The following is a 24,159-nucleotide window of genomic DNA, read 5'->3' on the forward strand; positions in this document are numbered from 1 at the left end:
CATCATCTGAAGGTGGCCAGAATCTACGGATAAAGGGCTCGTTAGACCCACGGCTCCCAAATCCAGAAGAACAAGTTGGAAATGAAGTCATTCTTGTAGTGTCAGGGGCACCCTCGTGTATAAATGCAAATCCATAAACTCGGCCAACCATGCAACACATCTCTGGAAAGTTCTGTGCTCGAACACCACCTTTTCCAAATTCATTCTACACAATTGAATTATCTCAACTGATGGAATTTCAAGTGTAAATGGGTTGAGACTTCACCTTCTCAGTTATACTGTATATAGGTCAGTGTTTCATGTAGTTGATATAAACAAGAGACGGACTAGGTCGATAGTCACCTTCGAGATCAGTCATGGGTCCCACATGGGGACATGTATGTTTATTTTAGACCGTTGATCATTGTAGCCCACCATGAGGCAACCACTTGGTTTGGACCTTCTGGTCCCATTGCTCAATTGGTAGATGTGTAAGATAACATGCTACAATATTCCTCCAGATTTTGCTTATCTATATTATTCAAAAGATTAAAAAAACCACGAAAATTTCTGTCATATTTTTGTTACGAAAACACCCATTTTGTGGCTCACTTTTTCACAAAAAAAGAAAAAGAAAAAAAGAGAGGTACTAGCAACACATTTTGTCAATTCATTTAATTCATGAGGTGGGTGTTCTCTCATGAAAAAGTGAGCCGTGAAATGGCTTCCTACGAAATTGCCTAGTAAGTCCCCCGCAATTATTTAAGGAAAACACTTCTAAAACTGGATTCCAATTAGAAAATAAACAAGATTGATATGGAGATCTCAAGTATTCTTACAAGTTGAACTTAATTTGAGTTTGTATCTTTAAGTTTTAGGTGACCAAAGTAGAAAAAATGTCTGGACTAAATCCTCACCAGCTTTTTTGCCTCGGCAACTTTGTTATGAAGTAACTAACATTTGGGTTTGTCTCACCCCAAATAGTTATACTTCCTTTATATTCCATAGAGTTCACTTTACATAGGCAACTTTGTTATGAAGTAACTAACATTTGGGTTTGTCTCACCCCAAATAGTTATACTTCCTTTATATTCCATAGAGTTCACTTTACTTTAGTAAGAAAAGGAGCAAGATGGGCACCATCCCACGTCTCTTTGTTCGTTTTTGTTCGTTTTTTAAACGTATTGTGCTTCTAAAGGGAGAAATCTCTCCCCCTCATCATATCCTGGTGAGCTGAAATCTCACATTAGGGGATATGGACATCAGGGATAACTTGTATCTTTCACTGAAAATTTAATTAATCAGCTGGTAGGGGTAATTATAATTAAAGACGATATTCACTTGCCATTAAAATATTATATGTTCAACAATAAGTGAATCGATAAATAAATAATTTAAAAACTAAAAAAATAAATGTCCCATCACCATGCACATGGCTTTCTCCTTCCATCACTTTGTCATGGAAATTATTAATTGGCTCATTGCCAAAAGAAAAATGATTAAAAATACAGAACAAAAAGAATCCCATGAGAAAATACCTTTAGAATTCAAGCAATAAAAGCACACAACAACATCTACAACAGCAATAACAACAATGAAGTGGTTATTAAACATGCCATTAATAAACAAACTACACATAGCAAGCCTTGAAAACGAAGTTCTATAGCTTCTTGTCCATAACAAATATCCCACATTTTTTTTCAATGTTTTTATATATCAAACCATAATATAGACACACCCAGACACCCTGCTCGATCCATCTCGGTTGCCTTCATCTCCTCCAAGCCTTGCCTTAATGGAAACTATGATTTAATGGATGGTTTTCGAGATTGAATGAGAAGGCTGTGGTGCTTGCTTCTTCAGCATCTATTCTTACATTTTTCCACGGCTCTCGGCGCTGAAATTCAAAAATAAAACATTTTAGTTGAAGCTGGCCTGTAACAAACATAAGAAGTAAAAAACCAAAATAAAAAATAATAAAAAATGTGGCAAACTAATGAATTTTACTACAACGAGTCGTCCGACTTGTTAAACTATAAAAGAATAAATAATGCCTTCTCCAACAGCTTAAGCTTTTGGAGTAAAAAGTTGTTTCACTGAGTCTCCTTGATAGCAAAAATCCACTTGCAATGGCCAAACCCAAAAGAGGGGCCACATTTGCCACGTGTAGGCCAACCCTAGAAAAAGGGGCCACATGTGAGGGGGAGTGCAAGTAAAAAGCAATAAATAACGCCTTTCCAACAGCTTAAGTTTTTGGAGTAACTGGCAGTTACACATGACTATCTTAAGGGTTATTTTCAGTGTTTCAAAACGAGGATGCGGGACAAAACATGATCGAAGAAAATCCTAGTTGATTCGGCATGACGCGGTTGAGTAATCGGTTGACGTATGCGGCTGAGTATTCGGTTGATACGGTCATATCTCGGGAGAGTCAAAGGAATTTTTATTGACTCTATAGGGAAAAACGTTGAACGCGGCCAAGGGAAAAAGAGTGTCAACGGGGGAGTCCTCGATGACACGGGGGAGGTTTAAAACTATGGTTATTTTATTCATTTATGACATGGGAAATGGCATTTTCACAACCTTTTCACCATTTTCACCCCTTTATTTGGCACTTCATAAAATGACGGCATTTCCACCTCTTTTTTGTTTTTCTTTTCCTAAGACCGAATTTTTCACCCCTTTATTTGGATACAAGAAAAACTTTTAAGACCGAATTTTTTCTTGGAAATTGAGGGTCCCTCTAAGTATAAATTGAATAGAGTTAGTTCAAGTCTTCTTTTTTCATGCGAAAGATTTTAGAAATATTTTTCCTTTCCAAAAAATTTTGGAAAATTCCTGCAACCCAAGCATGAATTAAAAATGCCTATTAAACTGATGATATGACAAATTAAGCCACTGACCGAGTCCAATGGCTTCCGATCCTTTCATTATGCGTAGGCGCTTGCAAGAATCGACAAACATCCTGCATGTTATCAAAGTAGTGTTATTAATCAGCTTGATTAGAAAGCTTACATCCCTAAGCAAATCCATGATATTAACTAATCATAGGGCTAATAAACCTATGATTTGCTTACATCCCTAAGCAAATCCATTTTATTAACTATTTTCTATTTTATATTTATCGTCTTCTATTATTTCTTGATTTTAGAACACTGCTTCCTTTATTTTGGTAAGAAAATTAAAGAAACTCACTCCCACGGAACATCACCGACGAGCATCCAGTCGCCGTCCTTGTCTTCATATGTGGGCACATATTCGGAACCGTTCAAGAGATCCATCAACTTGCTCTCATTCAAGAAATCCCTCCCATTAATTCCTTGAGACCCACAATTACCTTAAATTTAAAATTAGAAAAAACATACAATTATTGATATGACATAGCAAGATAATAAAACAAGGAAAAAAAAAAAAATATCTAGATTGTTTAGGCATATTTGTGAACTTTGGCTAATATAAAATCCATTAGAATAAGAGTTTTTTTTTTTTTTTTTTAAATTTTCAACAGAAATATATCAGCTTTCAATGTTTTCACTCATGCATGTTCTTGGGTTTTTTTCCCTTTTACTCATTTTATCATCTCATAGAATATATTGGTTATACATAGCATGATATCAAAATAAGAAAAAAAAAAAAAACTAAATATCAAGATTAATTTTTAGGGATATTTATGAACTTTGGCTAATTTAAAAATCATTACAATAAGTTTCTTTTTTCATTTTTCCACAGAAACATATCAGCTTTCAATGTTTTCACTCATGGATGTCTTAGGTTTTTCCTTTTTACTCATTTTATAATTATGTTATATATTATAATAGTCAAATTTTTATTTTTCTTTCTTCTTTTTTTTTTTTTTCAAATTTTATCTTCTTACCAATGGTGAAGGAACTGAACATCTTCTCCAAGGCATTGGAGACGTCTTGGTAGCTCTTGTACATCTTGAGATCTACCTTACGTAAATAAGGTGCGCCGTCCATGCTAACTTTCACGAATGCGGCGCCATTGCTAACCTTCTCCCCTTCCTCCTTGCTGTCCTTCCCAGAGGGTTGGACAGACAGGATGTTCTTCCTAAATGATCGGACGGGTGGCCATCCCACCACCTGTGCCCTAAAAAAGAAATCACAACCCGAAACCCATTATGCATAATTCTATAAATGTTAACCAGAAGAGAAAAAAATTGTATTTAAATATTTAGATCAACCCAAATTGTATCTAAATATTCCCGTTGTTAAAAAATAAAAGTACAGGATTTCTGTTTGTTTTTTGTTTCGTAATTTCTCTTTGTTTAGACCGGAGCATGTGCTTCTAGGAGGAAAATATACATACATAATGATTAATTTGTATATTTTACATGCAAGCTTTCATCCCTGTTGTTTTTTATCTCTCAAAGAAGGTTAACAATTAAATTTTGTAATTTTGACATTTTTCATTGGAAATTTTCAAGTGGGTCTTCGTAACATTATAGGATTATAACTAATTTCTCTCTTTCTAGTGTCCACGTTTTCTTCCACATGAACATAAAAAGTGACTGTCTAAGAGAAACCATACAATACATGAAAGAATACTTTCTTTTATCCATTTTCACAATTTTCTGCCCATCTCAAGTATTATGGTTTGGATGTAATGGTGGCAACTTGGACGTTGAAGATTTGTGCTTCTCTTTTTTTCTTTTTTTTTAGGGCGTACTTTTTTTTTTCCTCTTTTGTGAGGGCAGAAAAAGATCATGGGCTTAATATGAAGATAAAATAAATGAATTTTCATAATTCACAAATATAGATTCTTAAGAACTTTGCTCAAAATCCAAGTTCATCTTTATATTGGCCATGTGGGTTAGGTTCGCTAGGTTAGCCATCTAAAGATCAAATCTGCATCAAAACATTGAATTTTGATGGAAAAAAAAAATGTTTCAACCAAATTCACTAGCTTGCCAGTTGACCAGCCATGGTTCTACGTTGGCAGCTTCATGAACATAGTAAGATCTAGGTTCATGTTCACTTATATTTCATTTTTATAAAAAATGTTGAATTTCTAGTTTCATTTCATTACTTTTAAGAAAAATATAAAAGGGTGGCTAGAATAACCTCATCACCACATAGACATGCCTAAAGCAACAATAAAGGGAAAAAAAAGGGTAATTATAAATTCACCCTCTTCTATGATGAATTCATCCCGCATTTTTCAAAAGGGACTGTACAACCGACACCATACGATGATCCAAACTGCCCATTTGATGGGCCACAACGTAAATAGGTTGTGCCCCAAAAATCACTTCCGTAGGATGATTCTAACCCTCTGATCTAAAGAGGGAATCACATTATGGAAACTTCTATAGATAGGATGGTTGGGATTATCCTATGGAAATTATTTTGGGGGCACAACCTATTTACGTTGTGGCCCATCAAAAGGGCAGTTTGGATCATCCTATGGTGTGGGCTGTACAACCTATTTTGAAAAATAGAGGGTGAATTCAACATAGCAGGGGGGTGAATTTATCACCACCTAAAAAAAGGTAAATTAAAAAAGGAAGAAAAAACCAACTTATGTCCTTAACAAAATGCTTTATAACAACAATTGCAAAAAACAAAAAACACCAAGATAAAGGGTTCAAAGAAGAACAGGAAATGAAGAAAATACTAACTTGGGAGCAGGTGGGTTGGCAGGATTTTTAGTGCATGAAAGAAGATTCTTCTCCTTAGGCAAATTCCTCATCTTCTCATTAGGATCTACACATGGGTCCTTCAAACCGCCCGTCGGAAGGTTAAGCTTCAAATCAACGGTCTCCGCGAAGCCTCTCTTGCCGGAATTCTTCGCCGGAGTCTCCCCTTCTCCGGCTCCGGGCAACCCTAGTCGGAGCTCTGTCTCCTCAAACTTCAAGCTATACTCATTACTTTCCGGCATGTTCGCCATTTTCCGGCAAGTCACCATGAAATTCCGGCAACCAAATCCCTTGGAATCTTATCTATCCTTCTCTTCTTCTTGTTGTTGTTGTTGAGAGCTAAGCAAGCAAAGAGAGAAAATAAAAAATAAGGAAGAAACGTAGAACGTGGTGTTTGGAAGGTGTATTTGGCCTAGTGTATATTAATAGGAAAATGATAAAGTCCCCCCCTTTTCTTCTCCAAGTCACCCCCTTGTAGTGTAAAAGTGTACTCATAAATACAGTAGAGTCAGGTGGGGCATGGAGGAAAGGGGCTAATATATCACATTCCATAATTAATATGATGAGTTACATTTTTCTGCATCGGTTTTCGAACCATAAGATTGTGACACGTGGCAGGATGAATAACAGGATCTTGCCGGAAGGTGACGTCAGCGGTGGAATGACTGTGGTGGGGGAGCGTACAGCCTGGGAGAAAACAAATAATCGCCGATTTGGCCTTGTTTGGTTTGTACGATTTTTCTGGAAAAGTCTGAAAAAATTATTTCTAATGGCTCAGTTCACTTGTTTTTCCGGGAAAGGAAAAGAAAACGTTTCCCAGGAATTTGACGTGGCATTAGGGAAAGAAATCCAGGAAATTAGTAAAGGAAAATGTTTCCCTAGACTGTCACTTGCGCAGGAAAAGGTTTCCAGGGAAACTGCTTGCCCTTCTTTTTGCACTAGTTTTCCAGGGGAACGAAATCCGTGTGTTTTTGGTCGGAAATGAAATCCCTAGGGGGGGAGAGAATGGGCTTTTCCATATCATTTTTTGACTTATTGCAGAAATTCCACATGTGTAATTCTATTTTCACTGGAAAGCAAGTTAACACCAGAATTCTGTCTTGTCAAGGAAAAAAAAGCTGTTTTCCAGGGATTTGCTTTCCAGGGAACGCAAGTGAACAGAGCCATAGATCTTACTTTTTTTTTGCTATAGATGAAAAAAGATTAGTTGAACCAGCCTTATTCAACTTTTCCTTAGACGGCCCTTCAATTTTTTATAGTCTTATTAAAATAATTACAATCATATCATTTCTCTCTAAATAATTGGAAGAAAAAAAAATTTCCCAAGAAAAATTTCCATCAGACATGTTTTTCTTGCCATCCAAACAGGGCCTCAGATTCTAAGAATTTTTCTGGAAAAGTTTTGAAAGGAAAAATATTCCTTAAATTTTCTTAGTTTATTTACGCACAAAAAAAGATGACTTGAGCCAACCCTATTCCAGGATTACTTAAAGGGAGGTTCAATTTATGCTAAGATCCCTCTAAATTAATCATAACCATGTCATTTCTCTCTAAATTGTATAAAGAAAAGATAGTTCTAAGAAAAATATTTCCATCATATTAGAAATTTTTTTCTTGCAACAGGGCCTTGGTAACTTTGTTTTTTCAAGAAAATGGGGAAATTGAGGCATGAAAATGCTAAAAAGAGGGCAACTACGCTCTTTTATAATTGCCACTTTTTGGGCCGGCCCACATGTACCAATAGGATGTGATCAGGTCCATTGATTTGATCTGTGAGCCTAAGTTCGGCCTGACACCCTGGTTTGTGACCTTGGCCTTTTTATCCATCAAGCCATGTTTAGGGTTCGGCCAAGAATAAGCTAAATCATTTAATTTCTGTTTTCGGCATGAGGTGTTTGTTTTCCATGGGACTAAACATGTGCGTTGGCTCATGATGCTCTCTACATGATCAACGGCCGGCACTCTAATAATTACGCAGTTGTATGTTTAATATAAGGAGATTTTATATGGTGGCCGACCTTTACATGTAAAGGTCAGAGAGAGAGAGAGAACCCCTCCTCGATTTTTTATCCAAGAGAAGCCCTATTTTTGACTTTTCCTTAGATCAAAAATCAAAGGTGGCAGGTTTTCTCTCTCCGACCTTGTTACTACACGATTGGCCACCATATAATTTCTCTAATATAAGAGATTAGCTAGGCAATTTTGTGGCTCGCTTTTGCAAGAGAGTTATCACATGCTCGCTTGTTAGTAAATTTGTCTTATTCATTTAATGCATCTGAGGTGGTTGTTCTCTCCTGAAAAAGTGAGCTGTGAAATGGGTTTCCATAAATTTGCCTAGCAAATCACTAATAAAGTAAGGCCATGTTTGGATACCTCATGCTTTTGTATTTGGATTTGGATTTGAGTTTTAGATACAAAATAAATCAATCATCCTCATGGTCATGTTGTAGGAGAGAGAGAGAGAGAGAGAGAGATAGAGAGAGAGAGCTGTGTCGCTGCTGTAGCAAGGTCAAGAAGCAGCGAGGCTGAAGGTAATTGCAACAAATATTGGTTTACAAATAATGTCTTGCAGAACATATTTGAAAAACAGATTTTTTTCACTATTGTATCTGATTTGGAAATTCAAGAATCCGTTCAAGTTCCAAATCTCAACTGCAAATGTGAGAAATCCAAATCTAAATCTTGTGGGTATCCAAACGTGGCGGCCTAATAGAGTATTACCTATTAAATAAGGCATTCATCACCACCGCCCATTAACCTAGCCATGTGGTAATTACTCTTTATCCTTAGTTCCTATTTTGCTGCACCGGATTTTATACCTATCTCTCTGGCATGAAACAAAAAAAAAAGAAAAAAAAATAGTGATGTACATCCTACTGCTAATGCTAGGCCAGAGACCGTTGCTGTTGTTCAACTTGCATCTCGTTGGTGTCTATTGTTGGTTTCACTGCTACTGCCATAACATTAGTGGTACAAACTACAATTTCAAGCTTGGGATTTATGAATTTTGATGCTCATTTTTTGTTTGAATTTCTATCACGCTTGCTTCTCTTGTGTACGTAAATATATTATATATGTTGAACAACATTTTCTAAGAAGGCAATAGCTTATATCTTATTTCATGAAATTTTTATGTTGGTATTAAAAATAAGAGTATAGATTATCGATGCTTGTTTTGGTCTAAGGAATAATATATATATTATAAATTTTTGGAGCATTAATTATAAGAGCTCTAATTGTATGTGTCCCTGACTAGCTAGGACCCAAAAATTAATCTCTAAGATTGATCTTGGCACCCAACTATTAATGGTTAGGATTGATCTTGATGGTGAGTGTCTGGCTAGTATGACTCCATAGAAGTTTCCACTTCCTGTTGGCACCTGTGATGAAACATGTGGGTGGGCCCATATCATATCGATAGAATGTTGGTGTTTCCCCATATATTTAAAGGAGAGATTTAATGTAATTTTCATTTTAATGTTGGACCCACCTTGAATTGCCCATGGCCTAAAAATGAATATGATTAAGCTATCATAGCCATGCAAGAAGGAATTTCTAGCCACTAAATGTGAACTAATCCTTTTTCGTTTTTAATGCTCATTTGTTGAGCATTGATTAGATTAGTTAGGCTTATGGATTCAAGTCGCATTTTAGGTCACGAGGGCTCACCACATGGATAATATAATCAAGGCAGGGCCCACATGTAGGGTTAGAGCCAGGCTCCAATGAATCAGTCTTTATTGAGAACAACTACTCAACAGCTACACTAACTATCAATCTTTTCATCCTACATGGGATTGCTTATGTGCAATCAAGACCGTTGATGTTATGGAACATCTTGAGGTGACCTACCTGATCTCAAGGTTTTAAATTTCGGTTTCGGATAGCGTTTCGGTCTCCACCGAAACCGAAATTTTCCGGCCGAAATCCAGGAAACCATAGAAATTCATATTTTATTACTTAGAAAATTTAGGCAGGAATTATTGAAATTTCGGGAAAGTAATAAATAATTATAAAAACCTACCTATGTCCGTGAAATTCCTTAGATTTCGACCAAAATTTCAGGGAAAACAAAATTTTGAATGAAAAATTGTAACATTTCATGTATATCGAATTTTGGTTTCGGGGTTGACCGAATCCCGAAATTTCAGATTTCTGTCGAAATTTAAAACCTTGCCTGTATCGCAAATAGACATCCCATAATATACTTTATAAAAGGGGAATTGCAAGCGTCCATCACAAAAGGCTTTTCGGTGCTGGTCTGTCGCAATTCAGACCAGCCACCTCGTGAATGGAGACAAGGTTTTATGAATTCCTCGTGAACGGCTGTTGTCTCCATTCACGAGGTGGCTGGTCTGAATTGCAACAGACCAGCTGCGAAAGGCCTTTTGCGATGGAGCTTATCAAATCCCTTATAAAAGATTACAATAATCCTATACCAGGGTGGCTGATCAAGTAGTTAGAATGATCAGATCATAGTGTTATCAACGGCATTTTGGTGGACATGTGGCCATTGGTTGGATCAACGGATCAGATCACTTCCAAGTGGAACATAACGTTCCAAAATGTGACAGTTGGGAAAAGGCCTAACTACCCATTCTTCTCTATGGATCTGAAAGAGAAGTCCTTATCTTGAGACCAAATAACCGAACGAACTCTTTTATTCATTACTTCGGGACAATTGACAAACTCAAGTTTCACCAAAAAAACATCTTTCCGTCCTTGGATCCCGGACAGAAGTCAGATGATTCAACACGGACCGAGTGAATTACCCCGTCACAATCCGCCTCGTCCTCCCCTTTCAGAACCTCTAGTGCTTGTCAGTATGTGGAAGTTCGGAGGTTTGGGATCATCCTATGGAAATGATTTTTAGGGTATAACCTATTTACCTTGTGGCCCATCAAATGGACGGTTTGGATCATCCTATGGTGCGGGCTGTACAGTCTATTTAAAAAAAAAACGGGGTGAATTCATCTAGAATGGGGTGAATTTATCACCGACCAGGGAAAAAAAAAAGAAGCGCTTGTGTAATCGGCGATTTGGAAATCCTGTGACGAGTGTTCTCAAGGCACTTTTATGGAATTGCGGGACCCACTGTGTATAAACTGTTCGTACAAGTCAACCGAGGGAGCATGTGCGAAGATTGAATACGTTGTGGGTCCCACATCCCATGCGACCCTGTTGGCATGTCTCTCAGCCTCAAACCCCCGCCCATGTGCGCCGCTTAAGGGCCTCTTCCTTTCTAAACTTATTAAACACTCTCTCTCTCTCTCTTCCTCTCTCTCAAAATCAAATCTTCACACTAAGTGATTAGGGATTTTAATAATGTTTAAGAAGCACATTATTATAATCCCAACAGTCTTAAAATGCAGATGCCTTAGCACTAAAAAAAGGAAAATCCAAGTAAACATGCTATGATGTGATCTTGATGAGGTTGTAATTCACGAGAATCAAAGGAGTTTTGATTGATCTTGTAGGACAAGAAGTCAACACAACCCAGATGAGAACGCGGCAAAGGTTAAAGGGAGTTGACTCAGATGAGTCAATGATGATGTAGGGGAGTTAGTGAGTAGGGTTGTACCTTGGTTCGGGTCAAGTCAGATCTAACTTTTGCAAAAAAAATATAGGGCGGTGATGAATTCATAGGATGATCCAAACCGTCCATTTGATGGGCCACAATGTAAATAAGTTGTGCCCCAATAATCATTACCATAGGATGATCCTAACCGTCCGATCTCTAGAAGTTTCCATAATGTGAGTCCCTCTTTAGATCGGAGGGGTAGAATCATCCTATGGTAATGATTTTTGGGGCACAACCTATTTACGTTGTGGCCCATCAAATGGACGGTTTGGATTATCCTATGGTGTGGGCTGTTCCGTCCATTTTGAAAAGTATGGGGTGAATTCATTATAGAAGGGGATGAATTTATCACTGCCCAAAAATTATTGGAAACAAACTGAAACCGAACCCAAACCAGAACCCAGCTTGATTTTGTAGCAAAAGCTCAACCGAAATTCCAAAATATCGACCCGAGTTGGAACCTACTTGTGAAACTTGTTAGAAAATGTATGTGCAAATCTGTAATTTAGGATTCGAAAATACCTTATAAGAAATTAATCTCACAACTTGAAGACAGAGATTACTAATACTATTTTCTGCAATAATAATCTGTAAAGGAAAAAGAAATCGTTAGATCACTTATCGAGTTGAGGCACCAAGAATCTTCGCTGTCCTTAAGGCAAATCTCGCCCCCACTATAACGAATCAACGGTGCAGATGGGCGTCTCGGCGTATGCCTCCAGGATACAACAACTCTCGCTCCAGGGGTGTGCACTCACGCAGCCCGGATGCCTAAGAACTTGCTTATATTTGCCAAAAGCCTTGAGCAGAAAACCAGAGAGAAAGCCAGAGAAGAGAAAGAGCAGAAGAAGAATCCGTCAAGGATTATCTTCTGTTTTCTCTAAAGCCGATTTATATAGAAAGGTAATCGATCCGTTAGGATGAAACGTCGCACTCTTTTAGTGCGTGAGAGACGTTTTTCAACCGGTCACTAAACCACGATTAAGGAATCTCAAACGGTAAAAAAAAGAATTAAAACAAAATAAATAAATTCTTGACCGTTAAAAGGAAAAATAAATAATAGAAAAAGAAAAGCCTTGGGTCCACGTGTGCGGCCGGCCGAGCCGCGCCGGGCCGGGCGGCGCGCGTGTGTGGTAAGATCAAAAGCCCACCGGACCCAAGTGGGCGATCCGTGCGCGTAGGATCACCATAACCTCTTGCTCATTTACAAGGTTAAAGAGAGTGAAAGTATATATATGGCCACTCTCATCCTCTCACACTTCCCATCTAGGACTAAAGTTTTCTCATGACTTTAGTCTTTTTGGAGGGAAGCCCAAAAGCATACATAAAATTACTAAAAACACCCCATTGTAAGTTTGAATTACAAAAAGACTTCTTTTCACATAAAAAGTCAACAATCCCCCACTAATTCAAAATTACAAGAAATAAATAAATCATAAATGTAAATAGATTTGATCAAGGCAAGATCTGTTATGCGTCAGTAGAGGTGTCTTTTGGACTTCGGTGAACATACGTCTTGAACCAAGCACTTTTAGTAATAAACTGAGACAACATACCACACACACAACACAGAAGGCATAAGCAAGTTCATACGGTGTCGCACTTTTCGGCCATGTGCTATGTCCTGTTTTCATGAGCGCTCTAGAGAAATTAGCCCATTCTCATAGGAAGCGGCCACACTTCCACACTCATATAGGTGTATCTATCAGGAGTGCCCTGTAACTACGCACCCCACTGACAATCAGCTAGTCAGCTATAGATAACATTAAGAGTCCTACAACTCATCCTCTTTTTGTTACAGGTTGCACCCACATCATAGGGATAGGCTTAGTGAACTTAATTCACATACAACTTGGTGCAAAACAGATCACTCAAATAACTTGTTTTTCCCATTGAACCTACTTCTTGAGATCTCCAGTCAGATAGGTTGGGTTCCTATTATAGGTGATCTAACAAGTGGGCTTCAGCCCCATCCCCCTCGATGTGCTCATGACTAAATTTTAATTTAGTCCTTTTGTAAGACAATCTGATATATTATCACTTGATCTTACATAATCAATGGTTTTCACTCCATTCTTCAACAACTGTCTTATGGAGTTATGTCTCCGACGAATGTGTCGGGATTTACCATTATATACATTATTACCTGCTCTCCCAATAGCAGTTTGACAATCACAGTGGATTGTAATACCCGGTACTGGCTTATTCCAAAATGGAATATCAGTTAGAAGGTTTCTAAGCCATTCAGCTTCCTCACTTGCTTTTTCTAAAGCTATAAACTCAGACTCCATAGTTGATCTGGCTATACACGTTTGCTTGGTTGATTTCCAAGAAACTGCTGCACTTCCTAGAGTGAAAACATATCCACTCCTTGATTTGGTCTCAAATCCAGATACCCAATTTGCATCGCTATACCCTTCTAGTACAACAGGATATTTAGTGAAATGCAAACCATAGACTATGGTTCCTTTAAGATATTTCAATACTCTAATTAGAGCTTCCCAATGATCACTACCAGGATTACTGGTATAGCTGCTGAGTCTACCTACTGCATAGGCTATGTCTGGCCTAGTGCAGTTCATCAAATACATTAGACTCCCTATAACTCTAGAGTATTCAAGTGGATTTACTCCACTTCCTTTATTCTTACATAATCTTATACTAGAATCATATGGGGTAGCCACAGGTTTACAATCAAATTGATTAAACCTTCTAAGAATTTTTTCTACATAATGAGACTGAGATAGAATTATTTCTTCTGGGTTTCTTTTAATTTTGATACCCAAGATAACATCTGTCTTTCCCAGATCTTTCATATCAAAATTATTCGATAAAATTTTTTTAGTGCCTTTAATTACACTAATGTCTGTTCCGATGATTAACATATCATCTACATACAGACAAACAATAACACCACTATCCCCACTAAATTTGCTGTATACACATTTATCTGATTCATTTATTATGAATCCATTTGATAGCATCACACTATCAAACTTCTCATGCCATTATTTTGGGGCTTGTTTCAAACCATATAGAGATTTTATAAGTTTACACACCTTTTGCTCTTGGCCTTGGATTACAAAGCCTTCAGGTTGATCCATATAGATCTCCTCATCTAATTCACCATTCAAAAATGCAGTTTTGACATCCATTTGATGGATTTCCAGGTTATAGATTGCAGTTATGGCAATTAAAATTCTTATTGTAGTTATTCTGGTTACAGGTGAATAGGTGTCAAAGAAGTCCATTCCTTCTTTTTGCTTGAACCCTTTAGCTACTAATCTAGATTTATATTTATCTATAGTTCCATCAGTTTTTAATTTCTTCATAAAGATCCACTTGCAACCAATAGGTTTGCAACTAGGAGGCAGATCTGTCAAGATCCATGTCCCATTACTCAAAATGAAGTCTATTTCACTCTTGGCAGCTTCTTTCCAGAATGAAGAATCTGTAAGGGACATTGCCTCTTTATAGATCTCCTTCTAGAAGATAGGCAATGAACTCTGGACCAAAGTTTTTCTCTACTCTTGCCCTTTTACTTCTTCTAGGCTCTATTGATTTTTCAGACACTAGATGGTCTTTATTTATAGATTCATTGGGTCTTTTAAGTGTGTTCTCATTTAGACTAGTCTTATAAGGGAATAAGGTTTCAAAGAATTCAGCATCTCTGGATTCTATTATAGTGTTAGGTTGCATATCAACATGATCTGACCTATAAATCAAGAACCTATATGCACTACTGTTTTGTGCATATCCAATGAATGCACAATCAACAGTCTTAGGACCTAACTTAGTACTCTTAGGATCTGGAATCCTAACTTTAGCTAAGCACCCCCACACTTTAAGGTATTCATAATGTGGTTTTCTATTCTTCCATAACTCGTAAGGAGTTTTGTCAGAATCTTTAAAAGTTATCTTGTTCAGAATATAACAAGCAGAGAGAAGAGCCTCTCCCCATAAAATTTGAGGTAATCCTGAACTTCCTAACATAGAATTTACCATGTTCATTAGAGTTCTGTTTTTACGTTCAGCAACTCCATTTTGCTGTGGAGAGTATGGTCCAGTAACTTGATGTATTATGCCTTGTTTTTCACAAAATTCATTAAAAGCATTAGACGTGTATTTACCACCTCTATCAGATCTTAAAATTTTGATCTTCTTTTCTAACTGATTTTCTACTTCAGTTTTATATGTAATGAGTTTATCAAAAGATTCATCTTTATTTCTAATAAGATAAACAGTACAATATCTAGAGAAATCATCTATAAATGTAATAAAATACCTTTTACCTCCTCTAGTTAAAACATTGTTTAAGTCACATACATCACTGTGAATTAAATTTAATAGTTTTGTTTTTCTTTCTTCTAATTTGTGAAAAGGCTTCTTAGAGTACTTTGATTGCACACATACTTCACATTTCTCTACTACTTGATCACTTTTAGGAATTAAACCTATTGTCATCATTTTCTTTAAAGATGCATAGTTAACATGACCTAGTCTACCATGCCATAAACAAGAAGAATCAGTAATATAAGTAGAAGAAGATGAAGCTTTATTCATAATGTTCTCAGTTACATTCAGTTTGAATAAGCCCTCACTAGAGTAACCCTTTCCTACAAATTCACCACTTTTAGTGATTACAAATTTATCAGCCTCAAAAACCAGTTTAAATCCTTTCTTGATCAGAAGTGACCTAGACACCAGATTCTTTCTTATATCTGGTACATGAAGGACATCACAGAGCTTCAGAACTTTTCCAGATGTAAGCTTCAACAGCACTGTTCCTTTACCCGTCACAACAGATGAGGACGAGTTTCCCATGAAAAGCTGCTCTCCATCCCCTACAAGCTCGTAGGAAGAAAATACACTTCTGTCACTACAGATGTGTCTGGTGGCACCAGTGTCCACCCACCAGTCCTTCACGTTACTAACCAGGTTCACTTCAGATACTACAGCCGACAGATATTGATCTTCAGCCACATTAGCCTGAGGCGCAATGTTTCCTTGAGGGTTTTTCTTCTTATCATTTTTCCGACAGTTTTTAGCATAGTGACCTGCTTTCCCACACACAAAGCAGTTACCCTTCTTTTTCTTGAAATCCTTATCATTTTTCTTAAAATGATCTTTTCCTGATCCAGATGCAGGTTTAGAAAAAGTTTTCTTTCCAGATGAAGATTCAGTGAGATTTGCCTTAGAGTTAAACTCATAGGCCTTAGAGTTCAGTTTTCTGAAACGATTTTCATCTTCAGTTCTAAGATAAACAAACAAGTCTTGAAGAGAAAAATCATTTCTGTCATGCAATAATGTGTCTTGGAATTTCTCCCATGAAGGTGGTAGTTTTTCAATAATTGCACCAATTTGGATCTGTTCTTCTATTTTGATCCCTCTAGTAAGAATGTCAGAAACAATCAATTGGATCTCATTCACTTGATCCATAATGAATTTTCCATCTATCATCTGATATCGAAAATATTTTCCAATTAGATGTTTCTTAGAACCCGCTGCTTCGACTAGGTATTTCTTCTCTAGAGTTTCCCACAACACTTTTGCAGACTCAATTCTAAAAAATACATCAAATAATTGATTACTGAGACAACTCAGTATATGACCTTTACAGAGATAGTTATCTCTTTTTCTTTTCTCAGTGAGATGAGTTCTTGCAGGTTCTTCCTCATCAGGTAATGAGTCAGGATCCTTCAAGATATAGTCTAGGTTTAGAAAAGTCAGAAAGAATCGCATTTTTTCCTGCCATCTACCGAAATCCGATCCGTCAAATTTCTCCGGTCTTTCGGTTTGGGAAGCCATGATGAGTAATTTCCAATAATCGAAATCCAAAAAATTACAGATCACAGATCGAAGATTTGCCTTAAGAATGTTAGAAAATGTATGTGCAAATCTGTAATCTGGATTCAAAAATACCTTATAAGAAATTAATCTCACAACTTGAAGACATAGATTACTAATACTATTTTCTGCAATAATAATCTGTAAAGGAAAAAGAAATCGTTAGATCACTTATCGAGTTGAGGTACGAAGAATCTTCGCTGTCCTTAAGGCAAATCTCGCCCCCACTATAACGAATCAACGGTGCAGATGGGCGTCTCGGCGTATGCCTCCAGGATACAACAACTTTCGCTCCAGGGGTGTGCACTCACGCAGCCCGGATGCCTAAGAACTTGCTTATATTTGCCAAAAGCCTTGAGCAGAAAACCAGAGAGAATTCAGAGAAGAGAAAGAGCAGAAGAAGAATCCGTCAAGGATTATCTTCTGTTTTCTCTAAAGCCGATTTATATAGAAAGGTAATCGATCCGTTAGGATGAAACGTCGCACTCTTTTAGTGCGTGAGAGACGTTTTCCAAACGGTCACTAAACTACGATTAAGGAATCTCAAACGGTAAAAAAAGAATTAAAACAAAATAAATAAATTCTTGACCGTTAAAAGGAAAAATAAATAATAGAAAAAAAAATCCTTAGGTCCACGCGCGCGGCCGGCCGAGCCGCGCCGGGCCGGGCGGCGCGCGTGTGTGGTAAGATCAAAAGCCCACCGGAGCCAAGTGGGTGATCCGTGCGCGTAGGATCCCCATAACCTCTTGCTCATTTACAAGGTTAAGAGAGTGAAAGTATATATATGGCCACTCTCATCATCTCACACTTCCCATCTAGGACTAAAGTTTTCTCATGACTTTAGTCTTTTTGGAGGGAAGCCCAAAAGCATATATAAAATTACTAAAAACACCCCATTGTAAGTTTGAATTACAAAAAGACTTCTTTTCACATAAAAAGTCAACAAAACTATCATAATCTTGGTAGACCACATTCTCTCTTATGAGTGGGAAATGAAATTTCCACCTGTGTCTTTTCTTGAAACTGTATGTATTTCCTCTCCTTTTTTGTTCCATTGAAAAAAGTCATTTTCAATAAAAGACAAACAAATGGGGTGGAAATGATGAAAAAGGGTGTAAAAATATCATCTTTGATGAGAAATTTCCTCTAACGTGCCTTTGAATTTGAAATAACTGAACCACTCTTGATATTCCTTTAGCTTGTGTCTACTCTCCTCTGGCGTTTGCTTAGGTTTTGATGGGACTTTCTTTGTCTCGGATGTTTTTGTCTGCTCCCATCATGTGTTGGTAGCATTTTTTTTAGCCATTTTCATCTTGTTTGTGCAAGTCATCTATATATATTAACGCATAATATGAGTTTTTTTCCATTATGGGCTTTGTATACCATGAGAATTGATCCTTATTTGCAAATAACATTATCTCGAGTTAATTAATTTTTCAAGAGATATTAAGGTGTCTTTGAAAGTCATTGACTACATAGTTTTTGAAGATAGATATAAAACTTCTACAACTATCATTTGCATTTTGTTGAGAAAATCCGCCGGACAAATCCGATACGATCATGCACAATTAAATGGAAAAATAAAATTAACCACAAGCCACAAGATGAACAGCAAGATTTACATGGTTCGACAAAGCCTACTCCACGGGCGAGAAACACGATCTTTCACTATGAGAAAAAACAATTTACATGGATTACAACGGATTTAACCCAAAACCCGAAACCCGCAACCCTTTCCTTGTCCTCTCAACCCAATACCATACACAAGAGATAACCCGAGAAGAAACCTGAGAAAAGCCTAAGAGAATACCCAAGGCTATGTTTGATTGATTTTGGTGGCTGGGGTTTGGGTGGAATTAGAAGTCAAACGGGATTTGGGTGGGATGTCTGTCAAAAAGGAGAGAGGTGGCGTCTTTGAAAAGTGGTGTTTGGTTGTAAAGGCAAAAGGTGGAAGTTTGTTGGAAATGACATAAATTCCTACATTTGGTTGCGAGAATATGTTGATGAGAGATGTGGAAAAGTTCTAAAAGTTGCATTTGGTTGTCTGAATAAGTAGAGGAGCTTTATGGAGAAGTTGTAAAAGTTGCATTTGGTTGCTTAAATATAGGTGAAAGACTTTTCAATGTTATGTTTATTTTCAGTGCTTGGGCTTGGTTATTTAAAAATATACTGGCCAAACTACAGGATGATCCAAGCTGTCCATTTGATGGGCCACACCATAAATAGGTTGTAGGTTGTGCCCAATAATTCATTTCTATAGGATGATCCTAGCCCTCCCATCTATAAATGAACAACATATTATGGAAACGTCCATGTATCAGATGGCTAGGATCATCCTACGGAAATGAATTTTTGGCCACAACCTATTTGCGTTTTGGCCCATCAAATGGATGGTTTGGATCATCCTGGCCCATCAAACGGACATTTTAGATCATCCAATGACTTTTCAATGTTATGTTTATTTTCAGCAAATTTGGGCTTGGTTAATTGAAAAAATACGGACCACAATACAGGATGATCCAACCCGTCAATTTGATGGGCCACAACATAAATAGGTTGTAGGCTGTGCCGAATAACTCATTTCTATAGGATGATCCTAGACCTCCCATCTATAAATGAACAACATATTATGTAAACCTCCATGTATCGGAAGGCTAGGATAATCCTACGGAAATGAAATTTCGGCCACAACCTATTTACGTTTTGGCCGATCAAATGGACGGTTTGGATCATCCTGGCCCATCAAATGGACATTTTAGATCATCCAATGATGTGGCACCTACAATACTTTTTGAAAAATTGTGGGCGAGGTGTTGGTTGTGGGTGACCCATCAGAACATGAGTTGTGAGATAGCTGCAAATAGTGGGTGGTGTAAATTGTGGGCTCCACCTATCAAACATGAAGTGTAAAATGGTGGGCCCCAACATGCTATAACAACCAATCTTATTCTTTGCCCCTCCTGGATCAAATTCATGGGGAAGCCCCTGTTTTTTGCCCTACATGTAGAACTACTTATGTTGGGGTACGAACTACTTATGTTGTGGAGTGCAGTGGGCTTCCTTTGGTTGATCTCAATATCTGGATTAAATTGCCCATTTGATGCACCTGTATCTCTTCAATTGACGATTCATATCAATGACCCATTCTTCTTTCACAGTCAGATTACTATTTAAGCATAGTGCAGTGGGCTTCATTTGGTTTGTCTCAATATTCAACGAATCAACCAAATACAATATTGAAGCGACTTTATATAGCAGAAGTCAACCTAATACAATATTCAACTGACTTTATAGCGCAAATCAACTAAAAACATTCATCTAAAAAGTGAGAGAGAGTAATGCCATAGATGGAAATTTAGCATTCCTAAACCACATTTACTAGTACTACATAGGAAAGTCTAGCTGCCAAATAACATCCGTGAAATAGATCATACAGTTTACATGTTCAGAAACCCACTACAAGAAAAGTGAGATTTACCGACGGTCATGACCATCCGTGCATATGCCAATGAATACCGACGGTCATGACCCATTCTTAAAGCCGCTTGTGTTATTGGAATGAAATTACGTAGCGACGTTTTAACTAATAAACGTCGGTAAATAAATATTTTAGTGACGTTCACAAAACGTAGGTACATAACTACGGATTTTTTCCAGGGCAGGAGAACTTAGTGGCCTTCACCGTCGTTTAAATTATGAATGTCGGTGCATATAGACTATTAGGGACATTTTTGGGAAACGTCGGTAAAGGAACGCCGGTAATAACCCATTTTCTTGTAGTGACCACATCAACGCAATAGCCATGATCAGAAAAAGTACAAACATCACCCAGCTGATGCAAGTGCAAACTAGTCCTGCAAAAGCGATGTTCCTCCACTTCAAGCGATCCTTCAGTAAAGTGTGATAATTGGGATCCCTTGTTATCACTGCAGTAAGATGAGTCATGTACTCATCGTACAAAATAAATGATCGGTGGTGTTCCTACGTAGAGGAAGACAAAAAATATTTCATATATTTACAGTTAGAAAGAATAATGCATAATTGAAATATAGGTACCAGGCTGAATGGGCATCTGTAAAACCATCTTCCATTGTTCTTATCAGTCCTTTGACATCTTTAGAATCATGTATCCCGCATGAGCATCTAGGAGCCTTTCCGGCCATTCCTTTGAACAAAATGTTAGCGGAAAACCTGTCCGTCTAAAAATAGAACAAATGAGAACATATTCATGGATACATACATATCTTGTAATGCAGTGGTAATGACTTGACAGTTAATAAGATGGTGGTTCTATGTGATGACCCAAACTTCCTGTGTGAATCAACATTACAACCACATCCGATTGACAACAATAAATCCTACTAGAAGAAATTACATTCTGAAATGGCCACTTTGTAAATAATGATTCCTCACAGCATTTTGCACAATCAGTACGCATTCAATACTCTTCTCAACCAATGCAAAATGTGCATTCTATCAATATTGGAATGCATTCTCATATAGGAATTCAAGGCTAAGCTTTGAAAGAGTAAATTTAACACAAGTAATCACGACATAGGCAACCATCCTGATTTATAAGATGCAAAAAAAAAAAAAACAGTACTCCAGAACTGATATAGGGACGTCCAATAGCACAACCCGAATGAATTTTCGGAGTTGGAGTTACTCCGTTGTACTAACCCCTTGCAACTACTCTGAAATGATAATGGATCCAATTCATTCCTGCACTTGAAGAAACGAAGATACTTCCAACGTCATGAAGAAGAATTGGCTATGCTAAGAACCATTGACCTGTTCCAATGCCTCTCTTTCTAAACAATAGTTATAATCTGAGCATGTAGAGACATTGTAAGCCCAATGGTTCCCATGGGTTCAATCATTCACTTTATCCTTCTTGTTTTGATGTTAGCAAAGCCAAGTTGATTAGTCTTTATGAACTAATGTGTTGTCTTTGAGTGTTGTGCCTTAGACAGGAACTTGACTTGTCATATCGCCATTACACAACTCAACACAACACATGGCTTACGGATCAACATGCACAATGGACCAAAGAGCATGTACACACATGGAAGAGATCATCTTTGGAAGTTGTCCAAGCGTAGAGCTCAAGTTGAGGATCCCACAAGCATGCCTAGCATATGCCAAGAGGAGCTTGAAGTTGAACAAAGTGTTGGTGACTTTCTCATGCCTCAGAAGTGAAGATTCATTCCAGAAGAGAAGTCACATGTACCAAAGCATTCTCAAGTGTTCACTTACAAGCCAAAAGACCAAGGAAGACCTTTGAAGCCAATACGATCAAGGTGCTAAGTAGTTTTATATTTATAAATTGTATTGGAGATCTTTTTCATATGGTTTTGCACTTTAAAGTGTTTTTTAAACATCCATCAAAACCAAACATGAAACTTATTTGTATTTCATGAAAAACCATTTTCAAAGGTTCTAAACATTAGTAAAACAAAAGTCCATAGCCCAAGGAACCAAACCCAAGTGCCATCCAAAGTTTACAAATAAAAAAGAATGACAATAGCACTTGAATTGTGAAAACAACACTTTAAAACTGATTTAAATGATTCAAATTATTTTCAAATATTTTTAAAAATATTTTTAACACATAGCTCTCATTTTTCTAATGTCCGTAGAGTATAAGAATATCAAAATCCGATAAGAAACGAGGGAGATATGAATTTTACAAGAAGCGACTGAAAATTATTTTTTGCTGAAACAGCAGACCAGTGGCGGGCTACCGTCGAGCCCCGGTCGACCGGGACAGTAAAAATTCTATTTTTTTTAATTCCAGATGACCCTCGGAGGTCAACCGCCCTACCCCGGTCGACCGCCACGGCGCGAGAAACTAGCCGTTGGGGCATAACAACTAGTTCCTTTTTTGACTCGTTTTTTGTCTTTTCTTGCCCAAACCCCCAAACGGTCATGAATCATTATGGGCTATAAATATGATATTTTCTCATGGATTCTAAGACTTTTGGACTTATTAAAAACCTCATTTGAGCTTTAACATTCAAATCCATTGATTTCTTCAAAGAGCTTTGAACTTACATATTTCATTTTGAAGAAGATCTCCATAGGGCTTTTATTTGTGTTATCTTTTGGAGAGTTTTGAGAGCTATTATCTTTGTATCAAGCCTATCAAGAGGCTAAAGAGAGTTTTTCTTTATTTGTTCTTCTTTGTATTGAGAGTCTCCGATTCGGCCCGATAAGAAAGGTAAATCTAGGAGTTGTGAGAGGGGTTTCCACTTCGGTCTTAAGGAGAAGCTTGATTGTAAGAGGGTCGTCGATTCGGCCCATTAAAAAAGGTGAATCCGGAGCTAGAGGGTTTGTCCCCTCGGAGGTGGAGAAGGCGTGTGTAAAGCTTTCAACATTAGTGGAGAAATCCCAAGGAAAGACCAAGTACTTGGGTAGTGGAGTAGGTCCGTTAGTGACCGAACCACTATAAATCTTTGTGTGGTCTTCTTCCTCTTCTCTTAGCTCTTTGTGGTGATTGGTGGTAAATTCTAACCTTTCTTGTGTTTATGTTTTTATTGAACAAGGGTTAGAAAATATAAATGATAAGAAATATGTAAACCTTAATTGTGTTATCTTGATTACTTGAGCTAGGGTTTGATATAAATAGCTTAAAATTGGCAAATTGATTTTAACCTTCACACCTAATTAAGCCAAAATTTCTAATTGACCAATTCACCTCCCTCTTGGGTTGCCACACTTGCATTTCATTTGGTATTAAAGCATAGGCTCTTAAAGAGATTTTTTTAATCTAGAAATCTACAAGAAAAAAGATCTAAGGCAACCTAATGGCATATAGACTACCTTGCTTTGATGGAACCAATTATAAATCTTGGTCGATTCGAATGAAGTCCTATCTTAAAGGTCTAGATGGGGATTTATTAAAAGTAATTGAAAATAGATTCACCCTATATAAATATAAGAGAGTAAATGAATATGACAAAAAATTATTTTTCTTAAACTCTAAAGCTACGAGTGCCATATGTTGTGCTTTACCGGCATATTTTTTTGATAGCATTTCTACTTGTAAAAATGCTAATGAAATATGGTCTAAACTTGAAAATAATTTTGATTTAAC

At 37.2% G+C, this 24,159-nt stretch overlaps 1 protein-coding gene across 2 annotated transcripts; it reads right to left on the reverse strand.

Moving 5' to 3' along the window:
- Positions 1-1,501: 1,501 nt before the first annotated feature.
- LOC143883619 (auxin-responsive protein IAA16-like) lies at positions 1,502-6,038 on the reverse strand. Of its 2 annotated transcripts, XM_077386962.1 has the most exons (5): positions 5,618-6,037; positions 3,854-4,086; positions 3,175-3,316; positions 2,883-2,944; positions 1,502-1,876 (listed from the first exon to the last, which is right to left on the reverse strand). In XM_077386962.1, the coding sequence occupies exons 1-5, from the start codon at positions 5,902-5,904 to the stop codon at positions 1,839-1,841; spliced, it is 762 nt and encodes a 253-aa protein (XP_077243077.1). In that variant the 5' UTR covers positions 5,905-6,037; the 3' UTR covers positions 1,502-1,838. The 2 variants fall into 2 exon arrangements, with proteins under 2 accessions (XP_077243077.1, XP_077243078.1); XM_077386963.1 differs by lacking the exon at positions 3,175-3,316 and having other exon boundaries at positions 5,618-6,038.
- Positions 6,039-24,159: the final 18,121 nt, after the last annotated feature.

The sequence above is a fragment of the Tasmannia lanceolata genome, unplaced genomic scaffold, assembly GCF_043159265.1.
Source record: "Tasmannia lanceolata isolate RefF3 unplaced genomic scaffold, GAP_Taslan_0.1 ptg000008l, whole genome shotgun sequence".
Lineage (NCBI taxonomy): Eukaryota > Viridiplantae > Streptophyta > Magnoliopsida > Canellales > Winteraceae > Tasmannia > Tasmannia lanceolata.